The sequence below is a fragment of the Protopterus annectens genome, chromosome 13.part0 (assembly GCF_019279795.1).
Source record: "Protopterus annectens isolate FY-2018-M chromosome 13.part0, PAN1.0, whole genome shotgun sequence".
Classification (NCBI taxonomy): Eukaryota; Metazoa; Chordata; order Ceratodontiformes; family Protopteridae; genus Protopterus; species Protopterus annectens.
The window spans coordinates 118,781,868-118,809,778 of record NC_056747.1 but is presented as its reverse complement, the minus strand read 5'-3'; the positions used below and the strand labels follow the sequence as shown (position 1 = coordinate 118,809,778).

General features: G+C 39.6%; 1 protein-coding gene across 4 annotated transcripts in view; it reads left to right on the top strand.

The window, feature by feature from the left end:
* LOC122817640 (FYN-binding protein 1-like) overlaps positions 1-27,911 on the top strand; it is a 688,236-nt gene that overhangs the window by 626,762 nt on the left and 33,563 nt on the right. For 2 of the 4 annotated variants that reach the window (XM_044090698.1, XM_044090697.1), the window contains exons 11-15: positions 2,778-2,838; positions 12,715-12,796; positions 14,036-14,198; positions 18,951-18,984; positions 25,378-25,412. In XM_044090698.1, the coding sequence (XP_043946633.1) occupies positions 2,778-2,838; positions 12,715-12,796; positions 14,036-14,198; positions 18,951-18,984; positions 25,378-25,412 (375 nt within the window). Of the gene's footprint in view, positions 1-2,774; positions 2,839-12,714; positions 12,797-14,035; positions 14,199-18,950; positions 18,985-25,377; positions 25,413-27,911 lie in introns of all 4 variants that reach the window. The other 2 variants (XM_044090696.1, XM_044090695.1) reach the window with 1 other exon arrangement.

Sequence of the window (27,911 nt, the reverse complement as noted above, 5' to 3'; positions counted from 1 at the left end):
GGGCATGAGGTGGATGCATACTGGGATGTGGGGGGGGGGGGTACCATCTGCTTATGATAGTAGGGTGAGGCTGCCTGAAATACTAAGTCATGCATGGGAAGAGGTGATGGCCACAAGATATGCCCACTGCATGCCGCTTATCTGAGCACCTACATAGCACACAGAGAGATAACCAAGGCAAAGCATCTTGAAATACTCTTATGGCTGCCTGGACAATGACCATACCATCATCAGCTGTTGAACAGCAGGGAACAAACAGGCAGAGTCCTCAGATGTTCTCAGCAGGTGAAGGAGGAGCTGCTGCCTCAGACTCTGTTTACATGTGAGGGGGTAGCTTTCACCTTAGGTGCTGTCTGCAGATGGGGAAGAGCTATTGCATTAGGTGTTCCCTGCAAGTGAGGAGAAGCTACTACCTCAGGTGCTCTCTGTAGGTAAGGAAGAGCTGCTCCTTCAGGTGCATCTGTAGGTGAAGAAAAGCTGCTGCTTCAGGTACTACCTGAAGGTGGAGGAGGAACCACTACCTCATGTGTTGTCACGTCTGCATATGGGGTGGAGATGCTGCCTGAGATCCTGTCTTCAGGTGAGGTACAGCTACTACTTCAGGTGTTCTCTGTAGGTGGAGGAGGAGCTGCTACCTCAAATGCTCTCTGGAGGTGAGGTAGATCTGCTGTCTCAGGTGCTGTCTGCAGGGGGATGAGCATCTAACTCTGGAACTCTTTGCAAGTGGGAAGGATCTGCTGCCTGAAATGAGCGTGTTAATGTATATTGATGCCTTCTTCATGACTAAAAGAGAGCACTGGAGCACTGACCACTGGATGGGTGCATTGGCAGAAGTAGTGGAATGAAAATTGTGCTACAGAATGAAGTCTGTGTTCCCATCCTGATCCATGGTTAAGAGTTCTCAGTAGTGCCCAAAAGGATCTGTTCAGAGATACAAGCAGCAGAAATGTGGTTCCTTCACAGAGTGGCTAGGCTCACTGTCCGAGACAGACTGATGAGCTCAGCAATCCAAGGGATGCTGGGGTACAGTCACTGTTCCTCCAGGTAACAGATATCAGTTGAAGTGGTTTTGGTATCAAAAAATGGATCCTCCATGATTACCTCTCAGAGGAGGAGGAGGCATATCAGGGATGGCCCACAGAGAGAACGGTCATGACAAATTAGAGGGATTATACCACTCAGCTCTTCTGAGAATGTCTTTGGGTCCCACGGCGTAAGCTGGAGACTGTTGTTGGGATAGTATAGTGTGGTCTACCCTTCCCAGCTTGTTATTACAGTAACCATTACAAGGACAAGTAGTTAATAAATGGCGCAGTGGATGGATATCACACAGCCGTATAGGAATATTTTGTGCTGACATTCTTAAGTTGTATTTTGATGGGAGCGTATTTTTATGTGTTTCCATACTTTCTTTTCTCAAGGACTAGCTAAATCAGTGTTTAGATGACCTTACAGAATAATATAATTAGTAAATCACATGGGCCAGATTCATGAATGCCTACATTAAGTGTACATGATCTGCATTCAAGAACATCCCTACCACATTTTTTGTGTCTTTTCACTCAGAAGGATTAGACTACGTGCAGACATAGTCTGCAGATTGTGGTAACCTTTATGAATCCCCCTCAATATTTAAGGTTGCAAGAAAATCATAGGAAAACTAAAATTAGGTGGAAGAAAGTGGGAGTTATACTTGTGTTGTCTATTCCCTCAGAATGGTGTACACTTAGTGTAGGTGCTAAAGAATCTGGCCAGTAGTTTAATATACAATCTTTACTTTCTTTAGATGTTTTATTTCTAAATATTATATTAAGTATTTCTCTTGCCTCACTTTCCATATTTCTGGGTTTTTTTATTTATATTATTCACATTAATTTATTTATGATGCCACGATGGTATGGTGGTAGCGTTGTTACCTCACAGCAAGAGGTTCTCCCGTTCGATTCTCGGCTGGGCTTGGGAGTGCCTTCTGTGTGGAGTCTGCATGTCCTCCCCGCGGTTGGGTAGCATTTGAAAGACATGCGTGTGTAAATGGGCTTGCCTTTGTTGAAGGTTGAGCGTCTAGCTGGCACCTCGGCGTTTCGTAAAAATCTACTGCCAATCATTAGTGGACCGGAGTTCCGCTGTGGCGACCCCTTACTGGGAAAAGCCGAAAGACAAGCAACATTCAAATTAATTTATTTACAACTAGTTTAAAATTATTCAATAATGTATAATATGTTGCTATGAATTAAGAAATAGTAACATACAATTCATGTAATAGAAATGTGCTTTGTTTTGGTTATGTAGGAAAATAATACAATATTTTCTCAATATAACAATAGCATATATATTTCATGTAACATGACTGCAGAAATAAGTTATCCATGTTAGAAAATAATAGCGCAGCATCGCTTCTCTGTCTCTGTCTCTCTCTGTGTGTGTATGTGTGTGTGTGTGTGTGTGTGTGTGTGTGTGTGTGTGTGTGTGTGTGTGTGTGTGTGTGTGTGTGTGTGTGTGTGTGTGTGTGTGTGTGTGTGTGTGTGTGTGTATGTGTATGTGTGTATATGTGTGTGTGTGTGTGTGTGTGTGTGTGTGTGTGTGTGTGTGTGTGTGTGTGTGTGTGTGTGTTTGTGTGAGTATTATATTACTGTCACCATTTACAATTGCTTAATAAACAACCATTTTACATTTTCAATGAACTCACCAGAATGTAAATTTACTATTTATGGGTAGTGCTAGAATATTTGTAATTACCTTGTTGACACCTGTTTCTATTTTATTACACGTTCAAGAAGATGAATATGATGACGTTGATCCAATAACTGAAGATTTTCCTCCTCCGCCACTTGAATTAAGGTAACAAATTTATTGTATCTTCCCCTCCTGCAGTGTAAGCTCGTGCAATATTGTACTCTGTGTGTTTTATAGCATTTACTTAGCTGACATCTGATTTTTTGCAGAAGAGTAAACCTGTTCTTTTGTACTCAGTTTAAATGAATGTATTTGCAGTTTTGTTTAGGTAAATCAAATCTAAGTTATGAGAGTTGTGGTAGCAGAGAGGGATGAAGCCACAGCTCCTTTTCAAGTTGGATTACTGCCTCAGGTGCTTGAAAGAGGAGACAGAGTTGATGTGTGTGCCTGCCCTGGGGGGTGGAACAAGATACACATTGTCACAACCCCTTGGAGGAGGGCCGGTGATGCAAAGATGCATACTGGGGCAGTCTTCTGGCTCAGTAAACTAACGCTCAGCAGTAACCTTCATAGTAAGTGCATGGAAGCATGTGCATGGACAGGTGAGATGTACTGTAGGCCACTGTAAGAACATAAGTAGCGCATATGTTCACATAGCCGTGATACAGAAGTGTACTGTAGGCCACTGTAAGAACATAAGTAGCGCATATGTTCACATAGCCATGATACAGAAGTGTACTGTAGGCCACTGTGAGAACATAAGTAGCGCATATGTTCACATAGCCGTGATACAGAAGTGTACTGTGGGCCACTATGAGAACATAAGTAGCTCATATGTTCACATAGCCGTGATACAGAAGTGTACTGTAGGCCACTGTAAGAACATAAGTAGCGCATATGTTCACATAGCCATGACACAGAAGTGTACTGTAGGCCACTGTGAGAACATAAGTAGCGCATATGTTCACATAGCCATGATACAGAAGTGTACTGTAGGCCACTGTGAGAACATAAGTAGCGCATATGTTCACATAGCCGTGATACAGAAGTGTACTGTGGGCCACTATGAGAACATAAGTAGCTCATATGTTCACATAGCCGTGATACAGAAGTGTACTGTGGGCCACTGTGAAAACATAAGTAGCGCATATGTTCACATAGCCATGACACAGAAGTGTACTGTAGGAGACTGTGAAAACATAAGTAGCGCATATGTTCACATAGCCGTGATACAGAAGTGTACTGTGGGCCACTGTAAGAACATAAGTAGCGCATATGTTCACATAGCCGTGATACAGAAGTGTACTGTGGGCCACTGTAAGAACATAAGTAGCGCATATGTTCACATAGCCGTGATACAGAAGTGTACTGTGGGCCACTGTAAGAACATAAGTAGCGCATATGTTCACATAGCCGTGATACAGAAGTGTACTGTGGGCCACTGTAAGAACATAAGTAGCGCATATGTTCACATAGCCGTGATACAGAAGTGTACTGTGGGCCACTGTAAGAACATAAGTAGCGCATATGTTCACATAGCCGTGATACAGAAGTGTACTGTAGGAGACTGTGAAAACATAAGTAGTGCATATGTTCACATAGCCATGATACAGAAGTGTACTGTAGGCCACTGTGAGAACATAAGTAGCGCATATGTTCACATAGCCATGATACAGACGTGTACTGTAGGAGACTGTGAAAACATAAGTAGTGCATATGTTCACATAGCCATGACACAGAAGTGTACTGTAGGAGACTGTGAAAACATAAGTAGTGCATATGTTCACATAGCCATGACACAGAAGTGTACTGTAGGAGACTGTGAAAACATAAGTAGTGCATATGTTCACATAGCCATGACACAGAAGTGTACTGTGGGCCACTGTGAGAACATAAGTAGTGCATATGTTCACATAGCCGTGATACAGAAGTGTACTGTAGGCCACTGTGAGAACATAAGTAGCGCATATGTTCACATAGCCATGACACAGAAGTGTACTGTAGGAGACTGTGAAAACATAAGTAGTGCATATGTTCACATAGCCATGACACAGAAGTGTACTGTAGGAGACTGTGAAAACATAAGTAGTGCATATGTTCACATAGCCATGACACAGAAGTGTACTGTGGGCCACTGTGAGAACATAAGTAGCGCATATTTTCACATAGCCGTGATACAGAAGTGTACTGTAGGCCACTGTGAGAACATAAGTAGCGCATATGTTCACATAGCCATGACACAGAAGTGTACTGTAGGAGACTGTGAAAACATAAGTAGTGCATATGTTCACATAGCCATGACACAGAAGTGTACTGTAGGAGACTGTGATAACATAAGTAGTGCATATGTTCACATAGCCATGATACAGAAGTGTACTGTAGGCCACTGTGAAAACATAAGTAGCGCATATGTTCACATAGCCGTGCTACAGAAGTGGACTGTGGGCCACTGTGAGAACATAAGTAGCGCATATGTTCACATAGCCGTGCTACAGAAGTGTACTGTGGGCCACTGTGAGAACATAAGTAGCGCATATGTTCACATAGCCGTGATACAGAAGTGTACTGTGGGCCACTGTGAAAACATAAGTAGCGCATATGTTCACATAGCCGTGATACAGAAGTGTACTGTGGGCCACTGTGAGAACATAAGTAGCGCATATGTTCACATAGCCGTGATACAGAAGTGTACTGTAGGCCACTGTGAGAACATAAGTAGCGCATATGCTCACATAGCCGTGATACAGAAGTGTACTGTAGGCCACTGTGAGAACATAAGTAGCGCATATGTTCACATAGCCGTGATACAGACAATAACACAAAACTCCCTCATGGTTGCCTGTCTGATGACTGCCCCCACAAGCCAGGTCTCTTTCTCATGCAGCTAAAGAGGAAACTTCCCCAGCATAAAGGAACAAATAGGCTCAGTCTAATAGGGGAAGGCTTGAGGGTAAAATACACAGGAAAAAACTGAGATCCATATTCTAAGGTTTACATACAAGTGGTACAAATCTTTTGATGCTGTGCTGATTGCTGAAGTGATGCAGAACCTGAAACGGGGGAAAACTCATTTTTTACCTTGTGGAGCTTCCTTGTGTAGTAGGATCCCCATATATCTACCATAGGAAAAAAAGCCTGGAACTTTAAAGAAATACTTTTTTTATTTGTGCAAAATAAATATACCAGCTGGGGGTAAGGTGAGGGGTATGGTTTGTGTATCTGAAACTGTATAGATGAGTGTATGGTATTCCATATTACTGCGTGTGAAAGTGATCCAGATAGCACATGAGGTGTGCAATGCAATGTTTTACATTTTGCTTTTGTGTGTGTGTGATTTCAGTAGCTTGTAGTGTGTGCTACATGTTTGAGTGGCTGTACAGAGAATGTGCTATGTGTGAGATGGGTGAATATTACACTGGTGTTTTCTAGTTGTTTTTGATAATTCAGTGTATTTATACATATACATACATACATTATATATATATATATATATATATATATATATATATATATATGTAGAGAGAGAGAAAGAGAGAGAGAGATAGATATGATATATGGGTCTACTTCAAATGAGCAAAAGCTCATTTGAACGAAACCCACATTTTCAAGTTTGTCGAAAGTGAATAACAGTGAAAATGTAAAACAACGAAACACAGAAAATCGAAAAGCAGTAACTCACATGTAGTCAGCCCCAGCAGTAGCAAAATAGATGTAAAAATCCCCTTTTCCACAAGGTAGTGCAGTTTTGGAGGTGGTATATTTAATTTGCGCAGGGTGTGGTGGGCATAGCCCTCCACATGGGCCCCCCTGCAAAAACAATGTAATAAATCAACTATAGTCTGTTACTGTAGTGTATTTACTGTAGTATTTCTTTAAGGTAGTGTGGAATTATGGGAACAGTTAGTAGTGGGATGTTGTGATAGGGTGATTTATTTGAATATGTGTCTTACAAGAAGGTGTTAATTTATTTTTTAAATCTGTTGATAAATTGGTGATAGATATCTGGTGAGTTATTTTTCGATATTCTGCGATTCGTTGTTTCAAGTTTTTGCTGCTATTCTCTTTCGGCAAACTCATCTCAATAATGTGGGTTTTCATTTGAAGCATACCTGGTTGGGGAATATGTACTTTTCCAAATATTGAGGGTGTGGGGGGTCTGGGGGGGGGGGGGTTGCCCTGTCCAGCAAAACCTTTTTATTTGAATTTTATTTGCATGCTCTGAGTTATTCTTCAGCATGAGTAGTGATGTGGCAATATTGTTTTTCTTCACCTTTTGTTGTCAGTATTTTGGTATTTCAGTCATTTTAACTATATCCATAAAGATAGATAGATTACACACACAAACACAAACTGCTCGGAGCCCAAAAAAAAAAAAAAAAAACAACAGTGCAGGTGCACAGAAGATCCAAAGAAGCTTTAAGTGAAACTGGTTACCTACACATTTTTCCTAATTAAATCATTTTTTTACTTTTGCTGTGTGCTGGATTTTGTGACACACACATAGGTTCATAGGGTCATAAGTTCATAGGTTCATAGGTTTATACTAGGCTATCTGCCCTAAGGCATTTATAAGCCTAGCCCAAATTTTTGTGGCTTACGCCACCCCTTATATGAAAAAATACTGTGCCCATTAGTTTGTTGTGCCTCTGTCCAGCAGTGACACAGAGATGATTCCCGGGATAAACCTACGATCTCCCATCCACAGGTCAAGATTTCTCTTGAACAGAGCCAGCGAGGTGCTCTGCCTCACATGGACCGGGATTTTATTCCACAGCATAGGGAGTCTCTGAGTGATAAATCTATCCCTTCAGCACGTCCTATTTATATCCGTGCTAAGGTTTAAGTTGCTTGCTCTAGTGGTTTTGGTGGATTTGGATTTTTTGAGGTGGAGCATGTCCATTAATTCTGGGTTGGACATGGCCTTGTATGTCAGGCACATGTCACCTCTGAGCAGACGGTATGCAACTGAATAGAGCTGGAGTTTCTTCAATCTGGCAGCATATGACAGATTTTGGAGTCCCTTTATCCTTTTGGTGAGGAACTTTTGGGGTCTCTCCAATTGCTGCAGATGGGTGAGATACATCCCGAATGGGGCATTGTACTCGATCATTGGTCTGATAAGTGAAGAGTACAGGGGAACAATGACCTCACTAGATCTGGATGTGAATCCCTTCATGATCAGGTGGGCAATGTAGAAGGGCTTTCTAACCACTTTAGCAACGTGAGTGTCAAAAGAAAGGCCACTGTCAACCTGGGTCCCCAGGTCCTTGATAACCTCTTCTGTGCTTAGTGGATTGCCACCTATATTGTAGCTTGGGGTTACCTTGTTTTTCCCGAAGGGTATGACTATACATTTTTTGGCATTTAACTTCAGGCCATGGCTCTGGCACCAGCTATCTGTTTCCGTGAGTCCCTTCTGAAGGATATCCGTGTCCGATGCACTTTCCACTATGGCACCCAGTTTGCAGTCGTCTGCAAACTTTGTCAGCCAAAGTCCTCCCATGTTGGCCTGTACTTCTGAGAAGTAGATGCCGAACAATAGGGGGCCAAGGACCGAGCCCTGTGGGACACCACTTGTGACCGGCTTGGAGTCTGACATAGCGCCAGCAACTCTAACCCTGTGGGTTCTGTCCTTAAGCCAGTTTGCAACCCATCTTGTGACATATGGGTTTACATTTAAGCTGGTAAGTTTTTCTACAATACCCGAGTGGGGTATTGTGTTGAAGGCCTTTGCAAGGTCAAGGTAGGCTGTATGGACTGCCTTTCCCTCATCAATGGCCTTGGTGACTGTTTCAAAGAAGTCGACTAAGTTCAAAAGGCATGATCTGCCCTTGACGAAGCCAAACTGGGTCGGGTCCAATGTCTGCAAGTCCCCTATATCTTTGTTTATGAGCTCCATTATGATCCTCTCCATAGCTTTGCAGACTAGACTTGTTAAGCTTATGGGGCGGTAATTACCAGGGTCCGTACAGGCACCGCCTTTGTGGAGTGGGGCCACAGTTGCCGTACGCCACTCCTTGGGCACGTATCCTGTGGTAAGGCTGAGATTAAACAGATGCCTTATGTGCGGGTTTAATTCCTCATTTAGCTCGTGTAGCACACAGCTGGGGACACCATCCGGTCCCATTGATGCTGTGTTTTTAGCTTTAGAGAGAGCAGCTTTCACCTGCGCATTTGAGATGTCTGGGAGGCTACACTCTGCTGGGATAGTTATCTCTCCTTTAGTGGGGGAGAGGGGGGTGAAGTTTGCAATGAACCTGTCTTCCAGTATGTTGGCAATGTCTGTGGGTTCAGTGATTTTTGTATCATTTTGGACTAATTCTGAGCATATCTGGGAGTTTCCACCCAGGTTCCTAACATAGTTGAAAAAGGCCTTATGATTGTCCTTTGAATCCATGGCAATTTTTCTCTCAAAATTGGCCTTAGTTGATTTTATGAGTGCTCGTATTTTTTTACTAATAATGATCAGGGGTGACTTCCCTTTTATGGATTTTGTTCTATCATGTAATAGATAAAACACATACACACACACATATATACAGTATATTATGTGTATATATATTGCTATCAAATAGTCAACATTCAAAATAAATTCCTACCCGAAATATTAATGCACAGGATAAAAGGTCAGAATGCCACAAACAAACTTCCTTAAGCAAATTCAACCTTTATTGACATCTGCAGACTGCAGATGGACAGTATACATCACGTGACGTAACAATTATGCAGGGAGGCAATCCCCCCTGCACTCCCCTGCCCCCCCCCGCATATTACATATTCCAACTCCGAGATCATACTGCAGTGGGGAAAAGGGCAAATTTCCTGCTCCGCTCTGTACCGCAATCTGTTGTCATAACGTCGACCACAGTGCATTCGCTGAACCAGGACTCACACAAATGGAGGTTTGACAACACAGATTTAGCCAATCAAATTTCGACATCCCATGGTCATCGAACCTTCACTCTCAGTTTTGATGGCAAACTCTATATATATATATATATATATATATATATATATATATATATATATATATATATATATATATATGGGTCCCCTTCACATCCAAATCTTCAGAGTCAACTTTCATATGGCCGAGACCATATGATCGACTTTCAAAAAGCAGACCATGGGGAACTGCTATCTCCTTACAGTGCGGAATGGGAAAATTTCCCTCTTCCGCACTGTAGTGCAATCTCAGAGTTGGTCTATTTAAGTTACAGAGCCCCCTACGGGGGGGGGGGGGTGCAGGTGGGCAAAGCCCCCCTGCTAGCAGTTTAAGGTAAGTGTTGTGTTTTATGTGTTTATGTTACGCAATCGGATTTTTGAAATGCGATCTTATGGTCTCGGCCGTATGAAAGTCAACTTTCTGAAAAGTCAACCATGTAAAATAGACATATAAATATATATATATATATATATATATATATATATATATATATATATATATATATATATATATATATATATATATATATATATATATATATATATATATATATATATATATATATATATATATATATATATAGACACACACACACACACACACACACACACACACATATATATATATCTATATATATATATATATATATATATATATATATACATATATATATATATATATATATATATATATATATATATATATATATATACAGGGGATATAAAAAGTGTACACACTCCTGTTAAAATGCCAGGTTTTTGTGATATAAAAAATGAGACCACAATAAATCATTTCAAAACGTTTCCCACCTTTAATGTGACCTATAACCTGTACAATTCAACTGAAAAACAAACAAATCTGATAGGGGAAAAATATAAAAAGTAAAAAACATACAATAAGCTGGTTGCATAAGAGTGTACACCCTTAAACTAATACTTTGTTGAAGCATCTTTTGATTTAATTATAGCATTCAGTCTGTTTTTCCCCCTAACAGAATTGTTTGTTTTTCAATTGAATTGTACATGTTATAGGTCACATTAGAAGTGGGAAAAGTTTTGAAATGATTTATTGTGTTCAAATTTTTTATATCACTAAAACCTGGCATTTTAACAGAGGTGTGTACACTTTTTATATCCACTATATATATATATATCTTTTGGCTGTTTCTGTTAGGGGTCGCCACAGCGGATCACCTGTTTCCATTTCTTTCTGTCCTCTGCATCTTGCTCTGTCACACCAACCACCTGCATGTCCTCTCTCACCACATCCATAAACCTTATCTTAGGCCTTCCTCTTTTCCTCTTACCTGGCAGCTCCATCCTTAGCATCCTTTTCCCAATATACCCATCATCCCTCCTCAGCACATGGCCAAACCAACGCAATCTCACCTTTCTGGCTTTGTCTCCAAACCGTCCAACCTGAGCTGACACCTTAATATACTGATTCCTAATCCTGTCCATCCTCATCACACCCAGTGCAGATCTTAACATCTTTAACTCTGCCATGTCCAGCTCTGACACCTGCCTTTTTTTCAGTGCCACCGTCTCCAACCCATATAACATAGCTCGTCTCACTACCCTCTTGTAGACCTTCCCTTTCACTCTTACTGGTACCCGTCTCACAAATCACTCCTGACACTCTTCTTCATCCATTTCACCCTGCCTGCACTCTCTTCTTCACCTCTCTTCCACACTCACCATTACTCTGAACTGTTGATCCCATGTACTTAAACTCATCCACCTTTGCCACCTCTACTCCCTGCATCCTCACCATTCCTCTATCCTCCCTCTCATTCACACACATATATTCTGTCTTAGTCCTGCTGACCTTCATTCCTCTACTCTCTAGAGCATATCTCCACCTCTCCAAGGTCTCCTCAATGGGATCCCTACTCTCACTACAGATCACAATGTCATCTGCAAACATCATAGTCCATTGGGCTTCCTGTTTGATCTTGTCTGTCAACCTGTCCATCACCACTGCAAATAAGAAAGGGCTCAGAGCTGATCCTTGATGTAATCCCACCTCCACCTTATATGCATCCATCACTCCCACCACAGACCTCACCACTGTCAAACTACCCTCGTACATATCCTGTACCACTCTTACATACTTCTCTGATATATATATATATATATATATATATATATATATATATATATATATATATACACACACACACACATGGTGGTATTGTGTTTGTCAAACATTAAAAATATGTTGTTGTTTTTTGCCAGCTAAAGAGAATGCCTTATACTAAAGTATGCATAACACATCTAGGAATTATGTCAGGACCCACAGGGCTGGTATTCTTAGTTTAAACAACTTGTTCTTATTTCATCTATTATGTTAGGACTGCCATCCATACTGGGCAGAAATGAAACACTTACTTGCATTTTTTTAACTTGCCACATTTTTTTCTGGTACAGTACCTCCTTCTAAATTTGGATCAGATATTGCTGTTACTTATTAAAAGTGTGCTATATTCACTGTTTTTTTCCTTAATTTTCCTGACGTAATGAAGGAACAGCATACTGACTTTTTTCCTACACGTTTGCCCATGCAAGCCTCCCCTGTACCACCAACCAAACTTCTATATAACAACTCAAAGCTGCACAATGGTGGAAGAAAAAGGCAAACTTCAATATTAGCGAAAGTTATTTCAGTGAACTGGGTCACAGGGCTCAGTGCTCCAGGTGCTCGGATGTTCTGGTCATGCATAGTAACATACTTGTACACACCCAGACTGCAGACTTCCACCAGACATGGGTGAGGCCTCTGTGGGGAGGGTTGTTCACATGATAGCACATCAGCCCACTCTCAAGCACTCAACTCTCTCCTCTAAAGGAAACGTGGAACAATGGGGTTCTCAGTGGAGAATGAATGGGCCACAGGGCAGTCAATATGGCTAGAAAACTAATGAACTTAGATCTCAACCTCATTAAAAATAACATTTGGGCTGACTGGAAGATCAGGTAGGGGAGTCACTGGGCCAGTCAGGTAAGTGCGGGAAACAATACAACCATATAGTAAAGTATATTTTAAAGCATTTGAAATATAACTGCTCATACAGTTTCACACTTTTGTCTTTTAAGAATGCCAATAAATCCCAAGATTTCAGTTAAAAAGTCTAAAAAAGAAGAAAGGGATGAAAAGGAATTTAGGAAGAAGTTTAAGGTAAGATATTTGTGGTATCACAATGTACTCACTCTGGAAGCATTCTGGTTGTGTTTTAGTACAGTATCATGGAAATCAGAGTACCATGAAAATGTCTAGACTCTATGCAGGAAATAGCAATGAGTGTTAATGGTGCTAAAAAATGTTTTGATAACTTCTTTATTCTATCTTGCTCATCTCATGTAAATTGATGCATCCTGTCAGGTATTACATTAATTAAATTTAAATGCAAATGATTAACTTTCTATTCAGTGTTGATAATAACTAATGCTTCAACTTTTAATTACTGGAATAAGCAAAAAATAAATATATATAGACCTTAAGGAGTTGTACCTGAAAAAAATGCAGATGTGTTTCTGTATACATATGTACAATTTTATTTTATGTATCTAGTTCATAAAGTAGATAATAAAGCTAGAGTGATCAAAAAAGAAAAATCATCATTTTACAGAGCTGATAAAGGGCACTGGGTTTTCACTTAGTCAGGGAGGGGTAATAGACGTCTCTTGCATCAGTTGGACAGCAGGTGGGTGGCCTGAGAAAATAAAATACTGACACAAAAACATGATTTTAGAGTCACTGTATAAATCATGTTATATGGTACTTTCTTTGTATACTTTCATCACAAATGTTGATCTCAGATGAACTTTTGCAACTGAATTACACAATAGTAGCAGCACATTTCAAAAAGTTGGGTTTCCGCATAGTGTGCTGAAACTGGGGAGAAGGCAGCATCTTAAAAATGTGTAATTGCTATGAACCCCCCTTAGGAAAATGCAGAAAATAATATATCTGTGGCAGCCTATGATCAGTTTCTAAAAAGGAGCAGTGTGTATCCGGTACAGGAAGGGAAGAACGATTTGTATCTTCAGCGTGACAGTGGAGCTGGTGAGTCAGTACCAGGATGGTTAGAAGAAAGTCTGGCAGGCAGTCATAGATTGTCTTCATTATTATAGTGTATACAAAAATACTGAAGAGAGATTTATTTCATTTGGTACTGCAGAATGGAGACCCTGATGTCAATAATAGGGAAGTGGCTGGGAACAGTGCAAGAACACTTGGGTCTCTCAAAAAAAAAAAAAAAAGTTGGACCATTTCTTTTTTTCCCCTTAGATATTTGAGAAAAGTTTATCAGCTTTCTTTATTTCAGGTAATTGTGGTCATTTTCTTGAATCTTTCTGGTGTCATTCGTGGTCTATTGCCAGTCTATGTTGCATTGAGTATATTTATGTTTTCTAGTTTGAAGGTGAGATTAAAGTGTTGAGTAAAATGATGGTCGATCCCAACGCTAACACCAAGAAAGGAGGAGGAAAGGATTTGCAGCTAGCCCGTGGTGAAATCCTAGATGTTATTCAGTTTACAAGTTCTGAAAAGTATCTCTGCCGTAATACAAGTGGAAAATGTAAGTGTTACCAGACTTTTTGTGGTTTGACGCACAGATATGCTACATGAATGTTGGAAGCAGTTTGTCATAATTTTTGCACAGTACAGGTCAGTGCTACCACGTGTACGCAGTACAGGTCAGTGCTGCCATATGTACACAGTACAGGTCAGTGCTACCCTGTGTACACAGTACAGGTCAGTGCTACCACATGTACACAGTACAGGTCAGTGCTACCATGTGTACACAGTACAGGTCAGTGCTACCACATGTACACAGTACAGGTCAGTGCTACCACGTGTACACAGTACAGGTCAGTGCTACCACATGTACACAGTACAGGTCAGTGCTACCACATGTACACAGTACAGGTCAGTGCTACCACGTGTACACAGTACAGGTCAGTGCCACCACATGTACACAGTACAGGTCAGTGCTACCAAGTGTATCTTATTCTTAATAGGCTGTTCGCCTAAAAGCCATTTCAAGACTGGTCAAGCTTACCCCAGATTTATCAATATATTGCTAACATGTCAATACCACAAGGAATTGTATGGTTATAGTATAGGTTTGTACATGTCAAGCATTCTGATCTTTCAGCACCAAAGGGGAGCATGTTACCTGTTGTGTCACTGACACTAAATCTATTACAGATATTATAATACATTATATATAATATGTATATATTATAACATATATTGGCATGGAAAATGATCTGTAGCATCTCAAGTCCTTACACAGAAAACATTTACATGGTTTGTTAAGTATAAAATTAGTAGGTCCAACCTTAGTAATTCAGGACAGGATTTGTTAGACATTAGGGCTACTCATGACACTTAGAAAAAATAGATAATTCAAGTCATTTTTTACAACAGTAGAATTTTCCAGCTTCTTTTCAGAAAGCCAGAAATGCAAATGTCTATTAAGAAATTAAAGGAATGCTAAGTCTGTGAGGCTGATTTTGTTGCCAGATCATATTGTATTGCTAAATTGCCTTTTGCAAAGTGCATTCATTGAGTTATATGCTTTTGTTTCCATTCTAAGTGAGTAACAACATAAAATAAGTAAAAAAGTAATCCTACGTTATGGTGCCAAAGGATGGAGCCCTTGCTATTGCCCTGCCAAAATGGGTTTTATTAGCAAATCAGTGTATCAGAGGAGCCATCCAGAGACTGGCATTGGAAAAGCATCAAGTGTTGGCTTGCTCATCCGGGGGGGGGGGGTCAGTAAGGCCAGCTCTACTTTGGCAGTATGCCATTTGGTTGCCAAAGGACACTAGGGTATAAGGACAAATGAAATCGGCCACGGATTGTGGTTCTTCAGTCCCCAAATTCTTGTCTTCATTGCTGACTGAACTGAACAATGAAAAGAGATTCAAAGGACAAATTCTTTCTGGAAGGGGGCAACTCCACCAACACAGCAGGATGCCATGGGGAGCAGGTAGGGGAACAGAAGTATTCCGAGCAACTGGCAAAAGCCTGGCTAAAGAGTAGGAAGAAACAAAAAGGGCATGAAAAAAGTAAGTAAAAATTGTGAATGTTCATCTACTTTGTATGGAGGTCCCTCATAGGTTCATAAGTCCGTAGGTGTTTAAACTACTTTGTATGGAGGTTCCTCATAGGTTCATAAGTCCGTAGGTGTTTACAAGGCTAATGACTACAAGGGCCTTTTTAAGCCTAGCCATGCATCTCAAATCTTTGACAAGTTCTGATACCCTTGATAAGTGTAAGCATGGGCCTGAGAGATGAACCATTTACAGGCTAGCTCTGTCCATTAGAGACATTGGTGCCAAACCAGGGATGAATTTCTGGTTTCCCATCCAGTTGTCCAAGTTGCACTTGAATTGTGTTATGGAGGAACTCTGCTTCACATGAAGCCTGTTCCATAAACGGGGTAGTCTCTGTGATACATACCTATCTCTCCAGCAGGTCCTATTTATATCACAGGCATGGTTTAAGTCTTTAGAATGGGTAATTCTGGTGCTGTTTGTTTTGTAGATATGCAGGAGGTCCATCAGAGTGGGGTCTGACAACGCCCTGTATGCCAGGCATAGATCTCCCCTCAAAAGCATGTAGGAGACAGAATACAGGGATAGGGCCTTGAGGTGGTCTGCATAAGACATATTACTTATGCCCTGTATTTTTTTAGTGAGGAACCTCTGTAGATGTTCCAGTTGTTGGATATGCCTGGTTAAGTACATATCAAGGGCGGCATTGTACTCAATGATAGGTCTGATGAATGCCAAATACAGTGGAACAATGACTTCCTTGGACTTTGATGCCATACCTTTGTTTATCAGTTGCACAACATAAAATGATTTTCTCACCACTGTAAACACGTGATGATCAAAGGCTAGATTACTATGTGTGTCCCTAAGTCCCTGACTACTGGGTCAACTGTAAGGGGTTTGTTGACAATATGATAGTTACCAGGGATGGATGACTTCCCAAAGGATACTGTTATGCATTTTTTGGCATTTAGTTTTAGTCCATGGCTCTGACACCAGTTGTTTGTCTGTGTCAGCCCCTCCTGGAGAACATTTGCATCAGTGTGAGATTCAATAACAGCTCCTAATTTGCAATCATCTGCAAATTTAGTCAGCCAGAAACCACTAACATTGGCCTTGACTTCTGAGAAGTAAATGCCAAAAAGGAGCAGTCCAAGGACTGATCCCTGAGGGACTCCACTTGTGACTGGCCTCTTTGTAGAGGTGGACTCCCCAATTCTAACTTCCTGGGTCCTGTCTGTGAGGAAGTTGGCTATCCATCGGGTATCATACAGGTTTGTACCTAACCTCTTGAGTTTGTCAACAATACCTGAGTGGGGTATTGTTTTAAATGCCTTAGCTAGGTCAAGGTAGGCAGTGTGAATGACTTTGCCCTCATCCATTGCTTTGGAGACCTTCTCAAAGAAAGTCCACCAGGGTGAGTAGGCATGATCTGCCCTTGATGAAACCAAACTAGGTTGGGTCCAGTGTCTGGAGGTTTACTATATCTCTATTGATCATCTCCATGATAATTCTTTCCATGCCTTTACATATAAGACTAGTGAGACTTATAGGTCTGTAGTTTCCAGGATCTGTAGATGGCCCACCTTTGTGCAGAAGGATGATTGTTGCCTTTCTCCATTCATGAGGCACAACGCCTGTTTGGAGGCTGCAGTTAAATAGTAATTCCAGAAGCCTTGACATGTCCTGTTTCATGCTATTTAGAAGGCATCCCGGGATATTGTCTGAGCCCATTGATGCAGTATTCTTGGTCTTAGAGAGAGCATTAAGGACCTGTTCTCTAGTGATAGTAGGGGGAGTTATATTTGATGATATTTCCTGGGGGAAGGTTGAGGGGGAGGTTTTCTGTATCTTCTGGCTCAGTATAGGTGGCTCCATTTACAATGAGCTCTGCACACAATTTTGCATTGCCTTTGAGGTTGCGGACATAGCTAAAGAATGCTTTGCGGTTGTCTTTGGCCTGGGAAGCCAAACTTAACTCAAATTTAGCTTTGGTAGACTTTATTTGTCCTCTGAGTTGTTTGTTTAGTTAGATGAGAGTGCTTTTATCCTGCTGGGTGCAGCACCTCCTAATTTTTGCCATGATTTTCTTCCTGTTGTTATACAGCCGATTGATTTTGTCATTCCACCAGGGTGGCTTCTGTTTTGAGTTAGTTCTGTACTTCTTCCTGGTATGCAGCTATTAACATGCTTGTACAGGGTTTCTGTGAACAGCTCTGCATAGGCAGAAGTGTTCTCCAAGTTTATGGGGGCTTGAAATTTTGCCAAATTCTAACTTAATAGCAGGAGGTTAGTCTTAGAATAGTTCCTGAATATCCCAGGTTTAGCCAGGGGTCCAGGGTTTATTTTTACTTCAAAGGAGACCATTTTGTGGTCTGACCTTACCAGGGGAGGCATTACAATAGGGGGAGTGAAGCAGTCTCTCATATTAGTGAGGACCAGATCCAGTATGGTCGCAGCCCTGGTTGGTGTATTGACTATCTGGTCCAGGGAGTTTGTGTTTACAAAATCCAGGAATCTCTGTGCATGTATGTTTGCTTTTGTATAAGATTTCCAGTTAATAGTGGGGTATTTAAAGTCCCCCATGAATATGGTATTGGGTTGGATGGTTAGTGTTTTTAATAAGTTTAAATACATGGTATGGGTTTCCTGGGTCAGCAATAGTAAGGTTAACTGGTGCTTTAAATTATCTTTAAAAATGGTCCAGTTTTGTGTGGTCTGACTGTCACATGGTCAGATGACAGGCTCCTCATTAAAGTCAAGGAAAATATGGCAAGACGTTTATAAGATGTCTGTTGTTCTGAGGTTATCACACAACAGTAATACAGGAGGTTAAAGTGAGGTAAATAAGATAACAGCTTAGAAGTGAAAGTAAAATGCAGACTGCAGAAATGGTCTACAGGTTATTGCAAAGCTCCTGTGATTGTCAAATGGACCAGGCTTTCAAGCATGTAGTGTGAGAAGTAGAAAAGTAAATCAAAAACATAATATTTCAGTAAGAATATGATGTTTGCAATAGTTTAAGACTTGAGTTAAAGGTGCTGAATATTATGAGGAAATTGCTGTCATATGGATGGTGGAGGTTTCCTGCAGTTAACAGATGGGTGAGCAGAAATGTTAATTTGCACAACTAGTTATAAGCATCCATATCTGACTCTGGAGCTTACATTTGTGTCAGCATAACAGTTTGTATAACTAATAACCTGTAGCCTATGCAAGGATGCTTTTTTCTGGTTCTGTAATTTAATGTATATGTTCCATTTCAGATGGGTATGCCCCAAAGAATCTCCTCCTTGAACCGTAAGTATAAATGTCATTTTCTGGAAATTTTCTTTAGCTTTTGATGTTGCTGCAGATCATTTCTGTATAAAAACGTTATTTATTATTGTCATCAAGTCTGCAGAACTCCAGAATTCATGTAAGCTACAAGTTATGACTATTGTAATTAGTTAATTCCAGATCAACGTCTATCCTTAGGAATACGTAGTCTGTATGGTCCCACAAAGTGCCAACCTCTTAGAGTGTATGTTCTGTTGAGGTAGGGACATACACACCACCCCTACTACAGATAGCTATTTACAGTCACTGCCAAGATACCTTATTCATCAGGTGAAACCTCAGAGCTGTTCTTGATGAGATCAGCTGCGATATTGTAAAGACCCACCCTTCCCAATGAAGTTTTTTGTTTTACTTTATAAATTGTTAAATTCTTCACCACCTAAATTTTTCACATTCTTGGACATGACCCTGCCCTAGTCTTTTGTTGTGTTAACAAATATAAATCTCCATCAAATTTATGCTAGCAAATTTTTGGTTAACTTCATCAGCTGTATAAACTAATAACAGCATACTTGTACTCTGAAGTCTGAAGACGGGCTCTGCTAACATTTTCTTTATAAATATACAGTCACACCTCCTCTGCAAGGCAAAGTATTATAGGTTGAATTACCAGCTTATTGTTCCAATGTAGGCTGGTTTTGATTTTTACAGTAACCTTACCTGAAAAAAATATATTAAAGAGTCAAGTATGCACAGTCCGTCAAATGTCTCCAGCTGTTACCTATTTGTTACTTTTTTTCCACAGTTTGCAAACCATTTTGTAAAGGCTGACTCAATTACTTGTTCCAAAAAACCTACTTTGTTTTAACTGATGAAATTATATCCCAAATAGAAGGATAACATTCACTAAGTACAGCCTTATAGTACCACATCTTCAAAGCATATGAAGTGTGATCTAGGTAGAATATTTTAAGTAATGTGGCAGTTTGAGAGATATAAGAATCTTAAGATTTTATTGAGGATGGTCACTTTTTTGTCAAGTTATTATGGTTGCACATGCTCTGAAAATGACCAGTACTGCTATACAGAACTTTGTTTCACAGTAGATCATATCTGTGCATAGGTGTTTTAAAACACAATGGGTCACATAACATTCTAAGATTAAGTACCCCTACAATATCAGAAATTCATGTGCATCTGCCGGGTATGAAGCAATGCTCATATATACAATATGAAAATGAGAAATTGTCACATTACATTTTAGGTGACTTTACCTCCCCTTGATCCTCAGCTTCTCCTTCATGTTCTTTACTGATCCCATGATGTCTTAAGTGATTCTGTCAATTTCCCACCCATCACATATTTTGGCAGTCTGTTCCATGGGTGGGTAACCTTAACTGTGAAGTTTTTTAAGGGATCAAGGAAGGAGCAAGCTCCTACAATCTGCTATCCATACCCTTCTCCCCTCTTTGTCCTCTGTGATCAGAATGAGTACTTCATATCCCCCCTGACATGATCATATACACCTACATTATGTCCCACATTGTCTGTTCTGGTTTCTAATGAGAAAAGCCCTAACTCTTCGCACCTTATAAATTATCTCTTCCACTCCATGTCGTGGATGTTTCTGGCAGCTTTCTTCTGGGATCTTTCCTGCAGCCTTGTGTTCCTATCCTTGTTTGGTTTCCAGAACTGCACAAAATACTTGATGCAGTTGACTGGGGGTTGTTACACTGGAAGTAATATATCTTTATTTCTGGATTCTATCTCCTGAATATGCACCCCAGCATTCTGTTTGCTGCAGCTACTGCCTTCTTATTTTGTTTCCACTGGTCCAATCTGCATGGTGATGAATAACCATGCCCTTTTGCCATTAACCTCACTCCTCCCAGGATGATATTTCACATCAGGGGTGCCCTCAAATGCAGTACTTTTGTATTTATAAGCAGTGAACCTGAACTGTCACCTCTCTACCTACTTCATCAGCCTCTCCAAGTCCTTCGCTCACTCATCTTCCCATCATGCCAGTGGTCTCATATAAGTTAAAATAATGGTAGGGCAAAGGCCCAGAAATAAGGACAGATTTTAAATATTGCTCTTAAACACTTAGAAAGTTGCTAGAATAACAGGATTTGTGTTAGCATGCATTTTCTGAAGGATATGAAGTTTGAAACTCAAATGTATGCCACTGATTAGTAACGTCAGTCCCTAGTGATCGTCCAGAAAACCACAAACTTTATGAGGAAGAAACCAAAACTATGAGCCAAAATCTGGACATTCTGCGAAAATCCGAACAGTTGAGAAGTATGATTGTTCTAACTGTGTGTCATCAGTGAAGACATTGCTGTCTCAGATTTGTTTTGATCCAACATGCTGAAGAGTACTGGACCAGAACCGACTTTCTTTATTCCAGATATAATCTCTGTAATGCACATAACCTGTTAGCAAAAGATAAGTAAATAAATAAAATAAATGAACCACAAGCCTGTGCGTTTCTTGCGTAACCATTCAGACATGCAGTTCCACACCCTTGTTCCTTCTTCCACTTTTCCTAGTACCTGTGGTTATGTGGGACAGAGTAAAAGATCTTGCTGAAGTCCAAGAAGACTGGTGCATCACCGATGTACCCATATCAGTTCCTCCTACAGCCAAATCATGCAACAGCATCATGCTTGACTGGCAACTCATTCTGGCCATGAATGTATGTTGGTTGTCAGGATTCTGTCCAGAACTTTCTGTGCTACAGCTCTTTGTCTAAGAGGCCTGCATTTCTCCAGGTTTTTCCTTTTCCTCCATCTCTTTTGCACTCGTCCATTTATGAAGTTTCTCTGGCACTTCTGCAATGGCCAGTGTTCTGTTTAAGATTTTTGTCAGGGGACCCTTCCAGTACACAGGTAACCAGGCTATCCATCTGGTAACACAAGTGCCAAAATAGTGACTGTATGTTGTTAAAATGTACATCCTTAATACATTCAAAGCTGATGCCCTTTAACTTCTGCATTCTATAACTGTTAGTAATGTATTCTAAACGTCTCTCTTCCTGATTTGTATTTCCCTGACTTACCACAAATGATAATTTCACATTCTAGAACTGCTCAGCTCTGTTATATATACTGAAAATGTGCTTAGTGAATACATCACTGTGACCATATAAGAAACATCATCTGTGCTTTATTTAAGCAATAACCAACACCTGGGTGTGGGTAATGCTGGATTTACCCACAGTTGGTGTGGTTTGGTCACGAGGGTGAAGTCTGAGTGGCCAAACAAAGACAACCGTGGGTAAATCCAGCATTACCCACACCCAGAAGTGGGTTATTGCTATTATACAATTACATTATTTAAGAAAAAAAATACTTACTTTTCTTAAATAATGGCATTGTATAATGCCTCCTTGCTGCCCTTCCACAGCTGTCCAGTATTCTGCGGCAGTTCTGATGTACTGCGCATACGTATGGTTATTCAGTACATCAGAACTGTGTGTGTGTGGAAGCAACAGAGAAAGGAAGATCTCCGATGCTTTTAAAAACTTGTCTCGCTATGTTAAAAGAGTTTAACATAGCAAGATAGCTTTAAAAAACAGCAACAGAGATTTTCATTTCTCCGTTGCTTTTTTTAAAGCTGTTTCGCTATGTTAAACTCGTTTAACATAGCGAGGCAGCTTTAAAAAAAACAACAGAGAAAGGAAGATCTCCGTTGCTTTTTTTTAAGATATCTCGCTATGTTAAACTCATTTAACATAGTGAGATAACAGCAACGGTGCTCTTCCATTCTCCGTTGCTGTCCAAAAAAAAAAGACTTATACTAATGAAAAAGTCCGGGAGACCGGACCTTTTTCAGTTAGTATAAGTCTTTGATTTACAATGTGCACGCTGACCAATCAGCATGCACGTTTTGGAATATTAAAGGGGGGGTTGTTGTATAATCTAGCAGTTCCAACATGCATTCATCATTTTAGAGTATTCTGCTATTACTTTCCAACAAGTCCATATTTTTAAGTACTGCCCATTGAATCTGTTCATTACTGATACCATGTGTTATCCATGTACTGGTCTTTAAAAGCTACTAGTCTTAATTCCTTGCAAGTCAAATGATCAAAAATTGATCAGTACCAATTAATGCTCTGCTCCAAACTCTTTCATTCCTTAGTTTATTTCATGAGAGAATGAGTAAACACCACAAGCCCTCAAAACATATGTGTGTGTGTGCACGCATGCAGGCCTGCAAGGACAGACACACACACACACACACACACACACACACACACACACACACTCTCTCTCTCTCTCTCTCACACACACACACACACACACACACACACACACACACACACACACACACACTCTCTCTCTCACACACACACACACACACACACACACACACACACACACACACAAAATTGCAGAGCAAATTAATTTTGTAAAGGTATCTTTTTTTGTAAACCAGATTTTTAGTTAGCTTCACTAATTCCATTTTAATCATGTAATACAAGTCAGATGTTGACATCTTAATACAGAAACACACGTATACTTTACTTTTGAATTACATTAAGAAACCCTTTTAAATAAGCTCAGATTTTTCTGATATATTGCACATTTTTTAATTTTCTATTGTACTTGCTATTATACTGAAAAAAAATAGAAATTATAATTTATTAAAGTCTCAACAGCAGAGTTTTGTTTTCCAGACAGAAAAGAAATGTTTTATTACTCTTAGCTGGTGATCTGTAATTCATGGCCATACTAATAATAGTGCACATACCCATAACTTCATAACACAAGAAATCTGGACAAAGCCTTAAATAATGGGATAACATAGACCCAAAAATAGGGACAGATTTTAAATATTGCTCTTAAAAAATGTAGAATGTTGTTAGAGTAACAGGTTTTGTGTTAACTTATATTTTCTGAAGAATATTAGGTCTGAAACTCAAGTGTGTCATTACAGTGACTTCAATCCTCCTTAGTCTTCCAGAAAAACACAAATTTTAAGAAGTGTAGACCAAAAAAATAAGTAAAAAATGTGGACATTTGGTAGAAATCTGGGCAGTTGAGAGGTATGATTGTACTGTTCGCATGCATTAAAGAAATTTAATCAGCTTTTGTTTGACCTTGAAAGCATGCTGCATTATTTTTTTATTTGTTTTTTTTTGTTTGTTTGTTTTATGTGATGAAAGCAGTATAACCTAACAGGAAGCTTTATTTAAAGCATTTAGTGTGTATTGAAATCTAGTAGTTGGTGAAGAAGACTTTGTAGCCCCAAAAGTAACACCAGAGGACTTATTTTCATGTCACTACCAAAATATTCACTATACTACCAAAGTATTCACTATTGCAGAGCCTAAGAGGTTTGAGATACAGTTTGATAATGCACTTTAATATTAATATTAACAAGGATGCACCTAAATATTTTTCTCCAAAAGCATTAGGATGTCTGTCATCTTGCCTTATCATACTGATACATCTCAAATTAGAATTGCTCTACGAATTGAGGGAGAGGTGGCAACTGCTAAAAGTCCTTCTACAGGACCAATGGGGAAAAAAAATGAAAATTTGTTCTGGAATGTTCTGCAATCCTAACAAGAAAGTGAAGAAACATTTTTTTTCTTCTAAAGTATTAAGCCAAGGCATTTTTCTTACCTTTTCACATTAAGACAGCTGCTCAAATAAAGGACAGGTGACAACTGCTTACATTCCTTCTTCAGGACAGATATTATCTTATCCACCACTTGTAGAGTTCATATACTGACCTCTAAATTAAGTCATAAATGGGACTTTTCATATTCAGTAAAGAAACATCAAGCATGAGAACTGAATAGTGTTTCACTATTAAGTTTATTTGTTGTAAGAACATAGTGTTCCCTCACAGAGTGCTTGATAGCTTCTTTAACTGAATTTTATTTATCAAATGATTAGTATTCATAAATAGTGTTTGTGAAATACTAGCAATGAAATCTGTTTTTTTTTTCTTCTTGTTGTTAACATTCCAAGTTTCAGAATCAGAATAACGTATCTAGATACTCATTTAATCTCAGTGCTGTTGCACTTAAGGTGCATATGTAACCTCATTCTGCCAACGTGGAAAGTTTAAAGAAAGTAATCCAATTGCATTGCATAGCACTTTGCCCTTTCTGCTTGTTTATGAATACTGGAATTGTATGATGAGATCAAGTTAACTGTTCTGTGGCCTGTAAACGTATTAACTTTTACAGTCAGCATATTTACTTTCTCGTATTAGGTCTTACGTTATGAGTAAGGGAGCAAATTCTACCAGTAACATAGCATACAGAAAGAACCAACAAATTGTCTCAGACTATTTGCCTACATCACTTGGTTTATATATTGTGAAGTGAAATGAGAAGTCAGAAAAATTCCTTAGAACTAATGCAAACATTTTTATCCTCTTTTTTTTTAGGGAGTGGGAGATTTATGATGATGTAGACCACCCTGGTAGGTATACCTAAGATAATAAAGTGAATGTAGTTAAGACACTTTTCTGTATCTAAAGTGCTTCATGCACTCATATGGTTAACTTACTTGCAGAAAGCAGCTATTAATTAAATTGTATAAAAATATTCATGACACATTATGGAATGAATTCCAGTTTCTAGTTCAAAAGCAAAATTATAACTGCACTCCTATTCATGTTGTGTATTTAATGTACATTTTAATTCATGTTTAACCATCAACTTTTGTATTTTTTTCTTCACTAAGAAGCATTCGTTCATATGACTTTTCACTCTTCTGGATGACAACCATATACACAGATATAGATAAGCTATAGATATATATTGATACATATCGATATATCTATACTTCTGTCTATATCTATATATGGATTCACTTCTAAAGGTTGAAATGTCAAAACATCAAACCTCTGAATAATGAAGACCAGAGGATCAAACTTTTGAAATATCTAATCTTTTCAATGGAGATCGCAGTACAGTGTGGAATAGGAACTTTATCATTCTCTTCACTGTAGTACGATCTCTGAGTTGGTATATTTAAGTAGCAAGTGGTGTGGGGGCTGCAGGGAGGCTCGCCCCCCCCCCCCTACAAAAACGTGTAATTAGCATTTTTTATGTTTTGGATATTTTTTTTTGTTTGGTTCGAGATTTCAAAACTACTATCCTGTGGTCTTTGTTATTCAGAGGTTCGATGTTTTGACATTTCAACCTTTAAAAGTGAATTTATATATATATATATATATATATATATATTTTTTTTTTTTATCCAGTCTTATTTTCTTCCATTGTTATTGTTGTAGTCAAAGTACTGCAGTACCATATTTTAGTATACAGAATTATATAAATGTGAAATGCTGAAACTAAAAGGCAGATATAATGGGCAAAGAAGTTAACACTGCTGCCTCATAATTCATAGCTTTTGAATTCAGTTCTTGGCTGAGGGGTTTCCCAATGTTAGCTGCACCTGAAGTATCTCTGATGCATTATGTTGGGCTACCAGTCTGGAGGTGTGCACATCCTTTATAAATATGGAAACACCACCGCCTTTGGAGCTTCGGTCCACGTTTTGGGGCCGGAAGGTGTGTAATGAGTTATAGCCTGGTAGTGCAGGGGTGCTTTCTGCTGCCTTTAACCAGGTCTCTGTTACAGCACAAATGTCAATGTCCTCCATTTTAAGGAGTGCTTCGAGTGAGTGCATTTTGAGATTTAGACTTCTAGCATTGAGCAGCATGAACCTCAGATTGCATTTGTTTGTAGCTGTTACGGTGGTGATTTGGTCTTTGGAACACTGCCTAGAAAAGGCACTATAAGGGTGGCAAGAGCCTTGGCCAGTATCCAGAAGCCCAGGGGTGATAGATGTTGGCCATCTCTGGCAAAGCATCTAGGTCTGTCAATCATGTCATCCCAGGCAGACAGATACTGAATTCCCTTAGAATGACGCCAGAAACTTAGCCAATTGTTGAAATCAGTCATTTTGTGCTTGTATTGTGGTATCTTTCTGGGTGATGGTAGAAGGCTGCTCAGGGCTAGGGTCATACCCGCCTGGGCTACATAATCCAAGAGTTCCTCCATGTCTCTTTTCATGTAGTCCAGGGAGGTACGTCTCAGGTCATTCACACCTACATGTACCATGACAGAGTCATATTTGTACCTGTTGTTGAGGGACCTGAGTGCGTGCATTATGTGGCAGATCCTGGCACCTGACAGGCAGCTGACTGTTACTTTCTCTTTGTTCAGCCTAGTGAGTGGGACATCAGTGTGCCTCACTATCAAGTCACCTATGAATAGTGTGCTGGGCATGCTGTTTTGCCTTAGGGGCTTTGGGTGAGTGGCACACAGTTTAGGAGAGTTATGTGTCTCATGAAGAGTGTTGTGTTGTGGTAGTCAAGTGCGTTTCTGCCTTGGTGGTCTCTGTTGTTTGGGTAGATTTTTATTGAGAGCCCCCACAATGGTGGATGTGTGGTTTGTGGTTTTATCTGAAGGCAGTGCTGGTGTGTGTTCTGGAGGGCTATGTGTTCCATGTGGTGTGGTGCAAGTGTTGACTGTCTTCTTTTGACCAGCTATTCTGGTCTTGGCTGGAGAGTGCGTGGCTTCCAATTTGGATATATAAGTGCATCTCTCGCAAGTCTGAGTGTTGGGAGGTAAGAGGAGAGGGTTGTCAGTGTACATGAGGCAGTTGCTACATTGCCTCAGGATGCTGGCATATATTTATAATTATAAATACATGTACATATGTATCTATCATCTACCTAAGAAGTGCTTTAAGTTTTAAAATACACTTTATAGAGACAAATTTGTTCAAAATTCGTAAAAAGGTACTGGTAAAAAGGTGCTATTTATATATTTTAACTTATATTTTTTAACTTCTATTTCTTTAATTATATGAATATAAAGTAGTCTATGTCCACTAATTTAGTATCATTTTATATGGTACTATTTTTAAATGTTTTTAAGATTGTTTGGATATGTTAACTTTTTAAAA